Below are 13,591 nucleotides of genomic sequence, written 5' to 3' on the forward strand. Positions count from 1 at the left end.
CAATAGCAAAGCTACAGTGATGACTTTCTGAGCTTACCCCTGATTCTTTTATAAAAAACTTCCATGTCAACATCCTAAATTCAATATATGATGGCGCTTATTCAATGCTGCTGCTGATATGCCACTATAACTCCCGCTTGAACCCAGACAACCAAAAGATCAGTAAGACAAGAACAAATTGACAAATATGATGTGATGCATATGTTGGGGTATATGTCGGATAAACGGAAAGAGTATGGCCACGGAGGCCTGAATCCCTGCAGGGCAGGATTTCTATCCAAGACAGCCGCACCAAGCGGGCGTAGAGCAGAACAAGAGGGAGTAAAGAACATCAATGCCACCGGGCCGATTCCTCCGGAGCATGCCATTGCGTGAAGGATCGTGGCTGCGCTTCGACAACGTAATCGATTCCATTATCGGAGATATAACTAGGCGGCCGGGGTCGTTGAGACTTGTTGCTGGGACCGCGTTCGTCGACCTTTGGTAATGAGGAATTTTTATCCACACGTTGCCAATACAACAAGTCAGGGTTCAGGCGCTATGATAAGATCAGCTGGTGCAAACAAGTAGGACCACACCCATCTGTAAACTCACCACGCTGCCTCTCCAAAGACCATACGCTGGAGGAGGTGCGGTTATCTTTTCACGAGCAGCGTCACGGCTTGCAGTCATAGCATCCTCATCCGCCGCCAGAACGACGTGGATGGGATGAGCCGGTTGTGCATAACCAGAGGGTCCTGCCCTGCTTGGTATGCGGTTTGTGGCGATCTCAGAATCAGGTCTTGGTACTATCGCCATGAGAAAACGAGTTAAAGCATGGCAGAAAACGATGCCAATTATTAGTATCATAAAGATCAAAAGAATTTGAAGCTCCCGGCCTAAAGTAGTGCGCGAAGCAGCGAATGCAAGGTATACTGCGACGACTGCAAGGAGGAACACTCCAGATGCAGTCAATGTGATGAGCCTCCTGCGAACCTTCCTCTCTGCAAAGATCGAGGTACATGAGCGCCTGCCACAGTTGGGACTGCCAGTGTTGCTTGCCAAAGCTAGATCTTGTGATTCTCTGCACAGGCCCATTTCAGCTTGCGGTTCATGGCCATTCCGCTCTGTAGATGACTGCATTTCGATAGGAAAGTATGTCCGCTGTGGCGCATATACTGATGCAGAGACATTTCCGGAATTGTTGAATGACGTTACAGGACCTTCACGCAGGCGGGGTCTCTGGTCTGGAGTGCGATCATCACCAAGGAGTTGTTGCTCATCAGCTAGGCGACGGTCATTTGCCCTAAATGCGATGCGTTGGCCAAGAGGCGAAGTGATGTGGGCTAGATGATCCGATCCGTGAGTGTTGTCAGACCATGCTGAGTTGGACAGCATGCCGGAGTTTAAGTTGGAATGTGTCGAATCTGGATGAGACAGCCGAACCGATTCCATGTTGAGAACCATTAATGGCCAATGACTGACATCTGGTCTGGTCCCAACGAGAGAGATGAAGAGCCAGAGTAAACGTCGAGATAGAATTGGATTTAATACCCAGAGAGAGCACTCAGGCGACAGACCCTCGAGTCGCAATGCGGTTTTCTTGTGGACGGAAGTATGTATGAATCCGAGGTCACTTCCGCATCCGTTTAACAACACACAAACAAGCTTTGAAGAAGCGTACACCGTGACGGAAGCCTCCTGCGAAGATCAACTTCAATGAAGCAAAACCGGAAATCCCAGGCAGATTCGGTGATTAGCGACGAGAATAGATAAGTCGGTTGAATTCGGCGTTATAAGTTCATGATGATTCAGCCCAAGTTGACTGAGGGGCACCGGGAAGCAGCATACGGGAACCCCGATCGCGAAACAAGAGGTGTCCAGCAACCAGAGGATCAATATTCAATGCGTCAAGTGACACAGGCAAGTATAATTGGAGTAAGACGACAATAGCAGCAGCAGGCTAAGCTTGCGGTCCAGGTTGTGTGAAGGTTAGATCAGTGGCTATACTCGGTGATGGAAACCCGGACTTGATAGCGAAGAAAATGAATATTATAGTAGCTGCAGCTAATCAGTAAAAAGGCAGTGAGCAAGTGAATGCGATGATACTGAGATGAAGGTAATCGACAATGATATGTGATATGTGCACAGGAGATAACGAAATGATGGATACTGGCTGAAGAGAGAAAGGAGAGGAAGGAAAGGGTCTGATCGATAAGAAGTCAGTTTGGGCAAGTTAGCGAGGGGCAGGATGTGTATGTCGGAACAGAGGGAGAGATGATCGTCTCATCATAATTATGAAATGAAAATTGGATTATAGAGGAAGAAGGAGAAATAGCAGAACGTAGGATAGAGAGAGAGACCGAAAGACCGAGAGACAGAAAGAAAGAGACTTAGTAGGGAGAGACAGACACAGAATGCGGCGGCGTGTGTTGAGCAGGGGGAAGCAACAGCAAGCCGCGGCCCGACGGTAGTTTAGTGCAGTGGTGGTCTCCAGTTGTTTCCATAAGTAGCAACTAGAGGACTAACTAACACTAATTTTGGAGCCACTCAGTGTCATCATTACATGGATGGAGTAGCTCACTTCGCTGGTCGCGTTTGCGATGTGAATAAAAATTGACAATTAACTAACAAATAGATAACCAACAGCTTAATTTCAGTATCAGTGCCGATTATCTATAATTAGTATTATCGATTCACCACCCTCTGCTCAATCAATCCCTTGGTTTTCATACTTTTCAAGTTATATTCTTATCTTGTTTTAGGCAATCTGCCATGAAGCATTTACCCCTGGATGACCCACGTTTGCCGCTCGGGTCTACAGCCACACTTCAGAACCAACACATGGTAAACGCAGTAGTACAGTAGTATTCTCACTCTTCAGTGATGTCATGGTTGATGCTGGTTACCATATAATGAATATTTGGCTGCACCGCCCGCATGAGATTAATAATGTACACCAAATGGAGGAGCTAAACAACTACAGGAGCGGACAAAGATGCCGTGTGGTGGGTGTGGTGTCCCGCTGATGATTATTGAAATGGGGGTGACCCAATGGAGATCTAATGGTAGCCTTTTGCTGTCATGCGCACTTCAAACCTCGTTCTTGTTTATTCAAGTAACTCTCCTACCTAGGATGTCCCAGACCTCGCTTGGACGTGCTGCTGTGACCATCATGATCCAGAGCCACACGAACCCTCGGAGCGTTCAGCTTGAAATGATGAGCGTGGTATATTCCAGTTGCTTCTTATGCGGTACCGTGACGTTGATTACATCGCTAGACGTCTGACATAACCCCGAAGACAAGTTCACTTGCCTAGTTCGCCGAGCAGAAGAGTGCGATCCGATGACCCGGACACAACTATTCGAGAAGAGTTAGAACATAACAGTCAAGCAAAGGACAGAAAAAAACTCCACAGCCGATGACTTACTGATGGGCTTGTTGTTCGGTGAAAAACGAACATCATTAACGGTTCCCTTATGTCCTGGTAATTTGTATAGGAGCTTTCCGCTCTTAGAGTTCCACACGACAACACTTCGGTCACCGCTTCCGGTAGCAATCTTCTCACCCGTTGCGTCCCAACTGGCCCGAATTAAATTCTCTTCCAGACCAACTGGGGCGCCATCGAAAGTTCGAATGTGTCGATTGGTTGGTGCGAAAGGCCGAACGTCCCACGTCCGTACAGTAGAGTCGAAAGAGTTGGAGAGAAGCGATTGCGAGTCTGGGGATAGTTCGAGCGAGGTGATGGTATGCGTGTGTCCTGTTAATGAATATACAATACCTTTCTTTCGAAGATCCCACGCATGAATGGCGTTGTCGATACCACCACTGAATATCTCATTTCCAGCCTCGGAGAGGGCCACCGCAGTGATAGGAAGTTCGGTTTCCAGACAATCGATAGCGTCTTTCTGCCGAGGATCCCAGATGCCTATGCTGCCATCATTGCTAGCGCTAACGAGTAACTCCTGGCCTCTTTTGCTGATATCAAGACAATTGATATAATCTTCATGGCCCACGTGTCGTCGGATCCTTTGACCTGTTTCTAGGTCCCAGCTGGCAAGCGTCATGTCTGTCGATGCGGAGAATATCGTCTTGGAGTCTCGAGACCATTGAAGATCACGAATAGCACCCCGATGACCCGACAATGCGCCATAATTCTCACATTCTCCGTAAGTATTCCAGAGCACTATTTGTCAACGATGTTAGCGTCTGGTATTTAAGTTGAAAAAAGCTGAGTGGGTTGCTCACAGATTGATCTGTCCATCGATCCTGAAGCAATGTGCTGACCCGTTGGATCAAATCGTACAGAGAAAACCTCGCCGGAATGACCTGATATATATGTTAACCGACAGGAAGTTGCCTACCCTCCGCGCAAGCCTACCTGTCAATTCCATGATTGGGGCCCGGAGCCCGCTGGTGCGGGGAACCTGTTGTCGGGATCAGAACAGACACTCGGTAGATTTTTTCGGGCTATTCAGTGACCTACTGCTTGCACGAGAGCCCCATTTTGCGAAGAGCCCTTGACCACAGCTGCACTGTTATCGATACCAGCATCGGACTTCTTTCGCTTGACGACTAGCTGGTTGGATGACCCGAAGGCCTCTTGAGCAGGTCGCTTCTCGCCGGACATCATTTTGTAATGAGCTGGCTCGCCAACGGGTAAGAAACACGTGATGGTCGACAGGCGCGGGAAGACACCGAGAAATGTTGAGATAGGATTCGGAAATGTGCTAGGTTAGAATTAGAAGGGTATGAGGGATAGAGAGTGCTGAGTGAGGGCCTGGTCTTTCTCCCGAGCATCGCAATCATGGATGCTGTGTGACATTAGGCGCGATAGACGCCCGCGGATGGTCCACTAGGCGGTGAAGCTCCGCCTCGGTCCCCAGATCGAGCGGGGAGAGTTCATTGTCAACACTCGGCCGGCTACCCAGGCAGCTGAGATCGGATATCCTGTTCCCTTGAATTTTCGCCCTCAATCCTTGGCTGTCAGAGACAGACCTCAGCGCCTATCATGTCATCAACTACCAAAGCATCCAGGATTGGCGAAGAGTAAGCAAAGCCGCAGTTCCACCTAATGATCTACACATCCGCTAACATGACTATTGTGCTAGACTATGGAAGTAAGTGAGCGGCGCGAGAATCATGGTGCCGAGGGCAGTTCTCCAATTAAGGGACGTGGGGACTCACCACCTGGCTTTGATAGAACAAGAGTCGACAAAGTCAATGCAGAGCTAGTCACGTTGACATATGGAACGATTGTCGCACAACTTTGTCAGGACTATGACGGAAACTATCAGGAGGTCAACAAGCAGCTGGAAAAGATGGGCTACAACATCGGAATGCGCCTTATTGAGGATTTTCTGGCGAAATCGAATGTAGGCCGTTGTGCTAATTTCCGGGAGACGGCAGACATGATTTCTAAGGTAGAGCTTATTACTTCGATCTCGCTCGGACGTCTTGGGATCAATGAGCTGACTCCTGGAATGTATGACAGGTCGGATTTCGGATATTCCTCAATATCGCCCCCACTGTAACGAATTGGACAAGTGACAACAATCAATTCTCGTTGGTGTTTGATGAAAACCCGCTTGCAGACTTTGTTGAACTACCAGATGATGGGCGGGCTCAAGATGAGCTTTGGTTCTCAAATATTCTGTGCGGTGTTCTGCGGGGGGCTTTAGAGATGGTAATATTTTCTAACCCAGCCAAAATTCTCGCACGCGGGCTACTGATTCTGTCAACAGGTACAAATGCAGATCGAGGCGCATTTTGTAAGCGATGTACTGCGAGGAGATGACACCACGGAGATGCGCGTATCACTTGTGAGGTACATTGAAGATGAGATGCCACCTGAGGAGGAATAAACACGGCGGGAAGTGTGTTGCATGAATTTAGATTATTGGTCGAGGCGTCCGGTGTTTGCGGGTTTTACATTCAGTATCCTAATTTGCAGCTGCAACGGTTGATCGAGATCACCGGTACCTTATGATTGATGGAGCTACAAGTAAAGGAAACATTCTATGTGCGATACATGTACATTTATACACTTATCGTGAGGGCTACACAAGGAAAAGGGACAAGATGTAAAATCTTTAAACCCTGACGAAGGTTTAAAGGAGTGACCCTGTAATCAAGAATGAACGTGCAAAGACAGTTGCATATAAAGAATAGGCCAGGATCAGATCCTAGATCGGATTAATTGGGGTTGGTGAAGATCACTCTGCCCTAATAGTATAAGTGACACTTCAAACATTTGCAGCGGCATAAATTCATCTAACACATTACTTCTAACACATTACTTCATAATTTCATAATTTTCTTTTTCACCACCGCCGCAACCGTGAACTAGCTGTGAGCGGATAAAGTATTTTTAAGATGATAATGATAACAATCTTCAAACACCATGAGCTCCATCCTTTTTATGTACATAGTTAAGGTTGAGATATGCAATTAGATGGGACGATGACATGAGGAGATGTGGCCGGGTCCACGTGATGCACTAAGCCCCAATAGGCAGCGAACAACTTCCCTTGACTGTGCTAAGAATTACGCAGGGTCCCAGTCCGTCCTGGAGGACTACGACTTTATCGATAGATAGAGCAACTTAAACTGTAGAGGCTTAGAGCATTTGACATTTGAGATGCTTGCAAAGTTTCATACTTGTTAGTATTGACTACAAGTATTTGTCCAACTGGATCTGCTGAATTGTTAGCTCAATTGATAGGTATGTACCGATATCGTTGCGTCCAACAGCAGTCTCAATCTTGCCCCCGACTATATTCGCCATCGATAGGTGATTTGTGTCGCGCGAGATAGATCAATTCCCTTCCCATCGTCATTTTGGTTACTACGGTCTCCGGTCTCTACTCCCGTAGACCAGCCATCGATCCATCCATCCTTTTTAGACTCAGCGTCTGTCTGATCTGATGATTTCTGTTGATTCAAAACGAAGAGTGGGTGATCACACTGCATGCTCGAATTTTTCAGAATTTTTTTTTTCTATTTCTTGCTGCTCAATCTGTGTTCTGTGTGTACTTGACTTTCCCAGAAGCTCACCAGCTCTCCTCAGCTGTCTAGATACATCACTTTGACCCGATCGGTCTTCTCTTGTTTTGCCTCTGGGAAAAGGACTTGGCTCTCCACCTTTCCGTCCCTTCCCTTCTTTCTTCCCCTACTCAATCACCTTACTACTACTCACTCACCAACTACGAGTAAATCCTCTCTTTTGTCTTTCTTTTGCTTTTTCTGGTTCTGTATTAGTGCTGGTAAGTTTATTTTATCATAATTCGATATTTTGCCTCTTTGTTCCTGTTGTCATCATTATTATCATTATCATCATCATCAATAATTTTTTTCCCTTTGCTTCTATTCTTCCTTGGGGGTGGTTGTGTTGCCGCCATATGTTGTGGAAGTGCATGCTGAAATATACGCCAGCCAGCAGCATCTCCCAGCCCTCCTGCGGCGTTCCGATCAAATTCTTCCGTTCCGAACAAGCGATTCACGCCCAGCCGGCAGTGATTGAACAGCCCAGCAACTCCAGGCACCGCGCCTGATATCCACGTCCTCCCACCCACCAGAGAACACCTCAGATCCACCGCTACACCTTGTCCTAACCTTCGCCTCTCCTCCCTCCTCCTCCCTCCCTTCCCCCCCCCTCCCTCCACCTTTTCCTCGAATCTGCCGGATCTCTCCGTCTCTTTCCACTTTCTCCCTCCCACACACCCACCCACCCCCATTCCCTTTTTCTGCAGGGGCTCTGGTGCTTTACTCTTAGCCCCTCTTGAAGTCCTCCTCTCCCTCCGCCTCTTCTGGATTTCCAGGTGGTGGTACTTGTTCTTGAACTTTTGAGACGCCTCCTGGGCCGTCTTCTCTCTCCTATACGCCGTTCCCGTCCTTCGCCTACTCGTGTCGCTTGTCGCCGCCCCCATATCTCATATTAGCTGATTCTACCGCGCATTCTCGAGCGGCTGGGTCTTTGTACGAACATAATACTCTTGTCCCTGTGTTGCTTTTCCATCTCACCCGACACTGCTCCCTCTGACCATCCATCTTTTATCGTGTCGGTTTAGCGACAGATTCTTTCGTACATACTTGTTCCATTCGCTCCCGCGTGAGACACGCTGGTCTTGGTTCGGGGATCACCGCGACTGCGTTGTCCTTCCGCGCTACATCGAGTCAGTTAGGCGATTTCGCGTCTGGTTTAAATACTTTCAACTGTCTGATATCGGGCCGGAAGCCGCTGTGATCTAACCTCTTCCCATCGCCTGGGTATCCGCGCGTCTCATCTTTCTGCTTGTCGTGAACCCTTTCGCCGTGAGACGGTGGATGCGCGTTGAAAATATTTGATATTAACAATTGTCCGGTGAGGGTGGCTTACCCCTTCGTGTGCCACCATGAACCAAATGAACGTGGCTGGGATGAACCCCGGTGCGGGCGGTCCTGTGGGAGGTGTTCCAATGATCAACAACGGTTCTGCGGCCCCTCGCAACGATGCAACTATCCACACTATCCCTGAGAGCACAGTCGGCAACCTCAACACTTTTATCTACGACTACTTCCTGAAACGCGGTTACTATGAGTGCGCCAGAGCGCTCGTGAAGGATGAATCTGTAAAACTCAATACCGAACCCCCTATCAAGACGAGCCCCGGCCATCGTCGCGATGGTGATGTGAATGGGGTCGATGGAGATGCAATGATGTCTGATGCAAAGGATGGGGATAAGAAGATACCCGATGATCTTCCTCGCCCTCACATCTCGAGCGAAGGTCAACAGTCGTCTTTCCTTCTCGAATGGTTCAGTCTTTTCTGGGAGTTCTTTTGGGCCCAGCGCAAGAAGGGAAACAGTGCTGATGTGCGACAATACCTCAATCATACCCAGGTATGTATCATTCGCAAGCCCGCAATATACCTTGGAGTCTAACTGGGGCTTTGTAGAACATTATGCGCCTCAGAGAGCAACACCAAAATCAACTTTTACGGCAGCAGCCGCTGATGCCTGGCCAGATGGGACAAATGAACATTCGACGCAACGGCATGGTTCCCCAACCTCTTCAGAAGACCGCTCTGCAGAACAATACTCCAGGCCTGTATGCTCATTCTTCTGCATTTCCTGCAGGTTGCAGGTGATATACTGATTTGTTATATAGGACCCAACAACAACTGCAGCAGCTTCAAAAAAATCAGCACCAACAACTCCAAATGATGCAAATGACTCGCGAGCACTCAGACATCGATATGAACGGCCACCGACCACAATCCCCCTCGTCCGCAGAAAACGCCCCATCTCCCTCGAAGCGGCCCCGTCTTGAAGGTGGCCTCATGAATGGCCAGCAATTAGCTCCCAACGGACGCGCTCAAGTCCAGGGCATGCCAGGCCAACCGAACCCTCAGGCCGCCCTCTTGATGCAGAATGGACTCAACCGGGCGATGAACCCCAATCAATTCCAGGCTTTCCCGCAGTCAGGACCTGCTGCGCAGCAGAAATCTATCCAGGTATATGCTCAGAACTTGGCCATTCATCACTCACGCTCAGCAATGAATAACCAGGGTATGCCGAATGGTATGATGAACCCCGGTGTCATGCAAAACCAGACGGATATGGTGTCCATGCCAGATGGCCAGGTGTATCCCATCAACGGCGACTACTATGGCGCGAATGGTCAAATGGCCCAGGTCCGGAACGGGATGCAGACACCTGGCGGTCAGCCCGGAAACCACGCTCTTCAAGATTATCAGATGCAACTTATGCTGCTTGAACAGCAGAATAAGCGGCGTTTGATGATGGCTCGCCAAGAGCAGGATAGCATGGCCCGTCCTGACGGCCAGCCCCCGCTGCCTGGGCAGCCGGGCCTGCAACCAGGCACTTCTCCCCAAGGCAGCAGGGCGGGCACGTCGCCAAATCCCAACGATCAAATGAAACGGGGCACGCCGAAAATGCCCCAGACCGGTCTCCCCGGCTCCCCCAGTGCCGGCGACGCGATGGCCCAGGGTCGTGGTTCTCCCGCCTCCATGAACTTCGGTAATCAGATTCCTCCTGAAATGGCCGGCCAGTTCTTCGTGAAGGGTATACCTGATGGCATGACCGGCCCCAACGGTATGCGACCCCCAAGCTCCAACCCAGCGTTTAGCGCCCCTCAGATGGGTCAACCCATTCCCGCCGGCGCCGGAAACCGGGTACCCAGTGGAAATTGGCAACCCCAGCAGGGTGCCCAGCAACCCATGGCTCCGCAACAATCGCCTGCAAACCAACCTCAGTCGACTGGAACTCCACAGGAGAGGAACGCTATGCCGCCTCCCCAGGCCCCTCCTGCAGCCGGTGGCAACACTGGGCGCACTCAGCCACCCTCCCCCCAGACGGCCGCAGCCGCCCCACCGACGCCGCAGCAGGCGAACAAGCCTGCCCCTAAAAAGAAGGAGGCTAAGGACACTCGGAAGGTATGTATCTATGGGTTTCATTCTTGCGCATTCGTGGCTTCGTCCATGTTACTAATGATCGCAGCGGCCTTCGAAGAAAGCAACCACTGCTGCTGCAGCGGCTGCCGCATCAGCAAACGCGGCTGCCACACCATCCTCCGAAGCCGAACACCCGCCCACTCCTACTCCATCCACCCCAATCACCCCTCAGCATCCAGCCTCGTTCAACAAGGCGGGTGTCAATGTTACGACTAGTGCTCCTCAGCAGCCTACGTCTGCCCCCGCACCTCAGCCGCTCGTGCAGCCCCCACCCGATCAGGGTCAGCAATTCGGCGAGCTTGGTGTACCTGATGTATGTCATCCAAATTCTGGGATTCCCACATGGATTGCTGTGAACGAGAAATTGTATGCTGATTGCCATAGCCACAGGTGTTCAACCTCGATTTCAGCGCTCTAGAGAACCCAGACATTCTCGAGAACTTTGATTTCGACACATTCCTCAACACCGACGCCGACACGGCTGGATTTGGATTTGATCCCAATATATCGTATCCTACCGACGGTGTTGAGACCGGTGCCGGGGATGGCCTATGAATGTGATCCGACGGTTGTTCAGTTCTTAACTCATATACCCTTGCTTTGTACATTTCCATAAACTTCGACATGTGCTGTGCTTCTGTTCTATTTTCTTCCTTGCTGCCGTCACTAACCGTCTCTCACTGTTGACATGATTTGGATACGTGCTTTACTGACAAGGCGTTGGCGTATCCGTCCTGCATATTCCTTCCTTTGCTTTGCCAACGAGAGGTGCTTGAAAACTGGCTCCGGAGGACATGGCTTGTATACAAGCCGCTCTCTTTAAGTTCTACGCATTCTTCTGTGGCCTTTGTTTTGAAATTCCTTCTATTTCTTCTACTATTATTATTTGATTAATTTTGTCCCTTTTACCAATTCTCCCCCCCTTGAGGCCACCTTCGGGTGTGATGTTTCTCTAGCGTTAGCCATGCAGACACCTTATCCACTCCTACCTTAATACTCGGGATCCCCATCCACAATATGTACGTCCTTGGCTGGCCTTTTTCTTCACTCTCTTCTCAAAGTCCTTTCCTTTCTATTCTTCCCTACAAACAGGTTCTACTTGTTTCGATCATTTATCTTCCCCTTTTTTTTCCCTTTGTCTTACTTGCTATCTTCCTTGTTTTTTGACTTTGGCGTTACCAATGAGGTTCTAGTCGCTACTTTGACTCTTCTTACGGGAATGGTTTTATGAATCGAGGAAGAGGATTGACGTCTTCTCTTAGGCTTTTTCTTTCTGCCTCACTTCAATTTTACATCGTATCCAATTCCAGCCGAGATCTGCGTTGCAACCATGCTTGCTCCCTTGCCTATATGCAATTCTCTATCTATGTCGTTCTGGAATATCTGCTCCCTCGCCTTTTTCACAAGAGATCTGGTGCGCTTCAGCCGGCCTACTTCAAACCAGACCCATCCACTGAAATTTCTACTCTCGTCAGGGTATGGTAAAAGTGATTATAGCAATTTCATTGTTACAATATGTCATCGCGTCGCTGGTGTTTTTATGACTCGCACATTCATCAAGATAGTCAATTCTCCATCAGCGCAGCTGGGGCCATCCACATAGAGAACACTTCTACCGCCATGCATTCAGACCCACACAGGACCCAATTCCCCTCCAGTCCTTTCCCCCCATCCCTGAAAACAAAACCGCCAACGTACAACATGCGATGACGCCAGGAATTGAAATATCCCTCGGAAATAGACCAGTCTACGCCCAGGAAACAATATCTATCCGTGAGCACTTCTTGAATCTGGCATCAAGTCATGGGTAACTGACAGCTGGTTTCCAGCAACAACGCACACTACTACTGGTGATCATGCACCATAGTATCTTCAGTTTTGGCTTTCCACTGCTCGACACTCTGACGGTGTTCCGCAATTTTGGTCTCAAGCTCTTCGTCCTCTTTGACCATCCGTATCAAGTACTTAATAACCTCTTCGGCACAGGCTTGTTCGGCCAGTGACCTGCTGTCCTGCAGACCGGTCACGGGGCCGACGGCGCCGGCGCGTCGGAGGAATGGATCGGTCTTGAAGTAAGCCCCTACAGTATATTCTCCGCGTGTGTCGATCAAGCGCCCATCCTGTCAGTCAACTCGGATCTCGGGGTATTCCAAACGGAGGAGATCGCAGACCTCTGTACGTAGAAGCATATAGTTAGTAGCTTGGCCAACAAGCACAAGAACAAGCACCCTGGATTTACTTTGCAATTTTTCAGTAGACGAAGCCAGATCATGTATCTGCCTCTGGATTTGACAGGGCGTCACTGCCCACCTCTTTTCTTCTTTCTCGACAGGTACTACAATCGATGCCAACCTGGAATGTTGAAGTGGCAACATGTTTGAGTTCCGAGGGACGCTTTTGGCACGCTTTCTGTTGCCATCAACCTCGTTAGGGAACCCAGCTGAGGGCTCATGTTCAACTTGTCGTTTCTTCTGATGGAACTGCACGATACGTTCACGTTTCGTCTTCTTGCGAGAGGCTTTTGCATGGTTGGTATTTCCCCAAATGTAGGCCCGTGCCTGGAGAGGGTCTCTTGGAACCAGGGCGGCAACCTAGCATCCATCCTTTCCTGAGTCAGCGTGCCCGAGAGGTTGCTATTTGTTTCAGAGCCATCATTGTATAGATGCCGCAGAGCCAACAAGGCGCATGATCTTTGTGAGAGTTCATCTTCAGCATAGGTCCCAGTTCTGCCAGTGTAGGTCGTACGGTGGACCTGAACCTTGTGATAAACCTCGTTTCCGTGCATGACTCTAGTGTAGCGGGGCAATTCAAAGCCATTGTGAGTACAGAATTCTGCCGGGAAGCTGGTCAGACGAGCCTAAAACATGCGATGACAGAGTTTCTTGCCTTGGAGGAGATCAATCCAGTCCCAATCGACCCACGATTCAATGTTGTCAAAATCATCAGGCAAAATCCAATCCGGAAAGTCAAGTTGCAGCTTCTTCAGTGCAGCGCGACAGACATCGGACTTGGCCTCTCTTTGACTATCATAAACGGTCGACTTAATGATAGTGTGCCCATACATGGTGAGCTTGACTTCCCAGCGACGAGTTTTCAAGAAATCGAACTGAAAACGCGGAAGGAGCAGTGCCTGTGTCGTGAGAACACCAAAGCAAAAA

The 13,591-nt window shown here is 49.4% G+C and overlaps 4 protein-coding genes across 4 annotated transcripts; 2 read left to right on the forward strand and 2 right to left on the reverse strand.

The window, feature by feature from the left end:
* Positions 1-331: 331 nt before the first annotated feature.
* ASPACDRAFT_63609 (uncharacterized protein) lies at positions 332-1,434 on the reverse strand (the record flags this gene model as incomplete). Its single annotated transcript, XM_020203913.1, has 2 exons — positions 332-538; positions 595-1,434. 2 exons carry the CDS (start codon positions 1,432-1,434, stop codon positions 332-334), a joined length of 1,047 nt encoding a protein of 348 aa, XP_020052470.1.
* Positions 1,435-2,981: 1,547 nt separating this feature from the next.
* ASPACDRAFT_81368 (WD40 repeat domain-containing protein) lies at positions 2,982-4,830 on the reverse strand. The gene is made up of 5 exons (XM_020205863.1): positions 4,467-4,830; positions 4,362-4,407; positions 4,229-4,309; positions 3,411-4,166; positions 2,982-3,340 (listed from the first exon to the last, which is right to left on the reverse strand). Exons 1-5 carry the CDS (start codon positions 4,611-4,613, stop codon positions 3,288-3,290), a joined length of 1,083 nt encoding a protein of 360 aa, XP_020052471.1. The 5' UTR covers positions 4,614-4,830; the 3' UTR covers positions 2,982-3,287.
* Positions 4,831-4,902: 72 nt separating this feature from the next.
* ASPACDRAFT_81369 (TRAPP complex core subunit BET3) lies at positions 4,903-6,049 on the forward strand. The gene is made up of 5 exons (XM_020205864.1): positions 4,903-5,029; positions 5,092-5,100; positions 5,184-5,403; positions 5,475-5,666; positions 5,725-6,049. Exons 1-5 carry the CDS (start codon positions 4,992-4,994, stop codon positions 5,842-5,844), a joined length of 579 nt encoding a protein of 192 aa, XP_020052472.1. The 5' UTR covers positions 4,903-4,991; the 3' UTR covers positions 5,845-6,049.
* A 2,348-nt stretch (positions 6,050-8,397) lies between these two features.
* somA (putative cAMP-dependent protein kinase pathway protein (Som1)) lies at positions 8,398-10,988 on the forward strand (the record flags this gene model as incomplete). Its single annotated transcript, XM_020200088.1, has 5 exons — positions 8,398-8,859; positions 8,916-9,103; positions 9,128-10,415; positions 10,480-10,746; positions 10,818-10,988. The coding sequence occupies 5 exons, from the start codon at positions 8,398-8,400 to the stop codon at positions 10,986-10,988; spliced, it is 2,376 nt and encodes a 791-aa protein (XP_020052473.1).
* Positions 10,989-13,591: the final 2,603 nt, after the last annotated feature.

The sequence above is a fragment of the Aspergillus aculeatus genome, assembly GCF_001890905.1.
Source record: "Aspergillus aculeatus ATCC 16872 unplaced genomic scaffold ASPACscaffold_17, whole genome shotgun sequence".
Lineage (NCBI taxonomy): Eukaryota > Fungi > Ascomycota > Eurotiomycetes > Eurotiales > Aspergillaceae > Aspergillus > Aspergillus aculeatus.

Bases quoted from the DNA above. Each gene is read 5' to 3' on its own strand.
- ASPACDRAFT_81368 (XM_020205863.1), bottom strand. From the start codon at position 4,613: ATGATGTCCGGCGAGAAGCGACCTGCTCAAGAGGCCTTCGGGTCATCC. The intron at 4,408-4,466 runs GTAGGTCACTGA...TCCCGACAACAG, and splicing joins ATGGGGCTCTCGTGCAAGCA to GTTCCCCGCACCAGCGGGCT. The intron at 4,310-4,361 runs GTAGGCTTGCGC...CATATATATCAG, and splicing joins CCCAATCATGGAATTGACAG to GTCATTCCGGCGAGGTTTTC.
- ASPACDRAFT_81369 (XM_020205864.1), top strand. From the start codon at position 4,992: ATGTCATCAACTACCAAAGCATCCAGGATTGGCGAAGA. The intron at 5,404-5,474 runs GTAGAGCTTATT...AATGTATGACAG, and splicing joins CGGCAGACATGATTTCTAAG to GTCGGATTTCGGATATTCCT. The intron at 5,667-5,724 runs GTAATATTTTCT...TTCTGTCAACAG, and splicing joins TGCGGGGGGCTTTAGAGATG to GTACAAATGCAGATCGAGGC.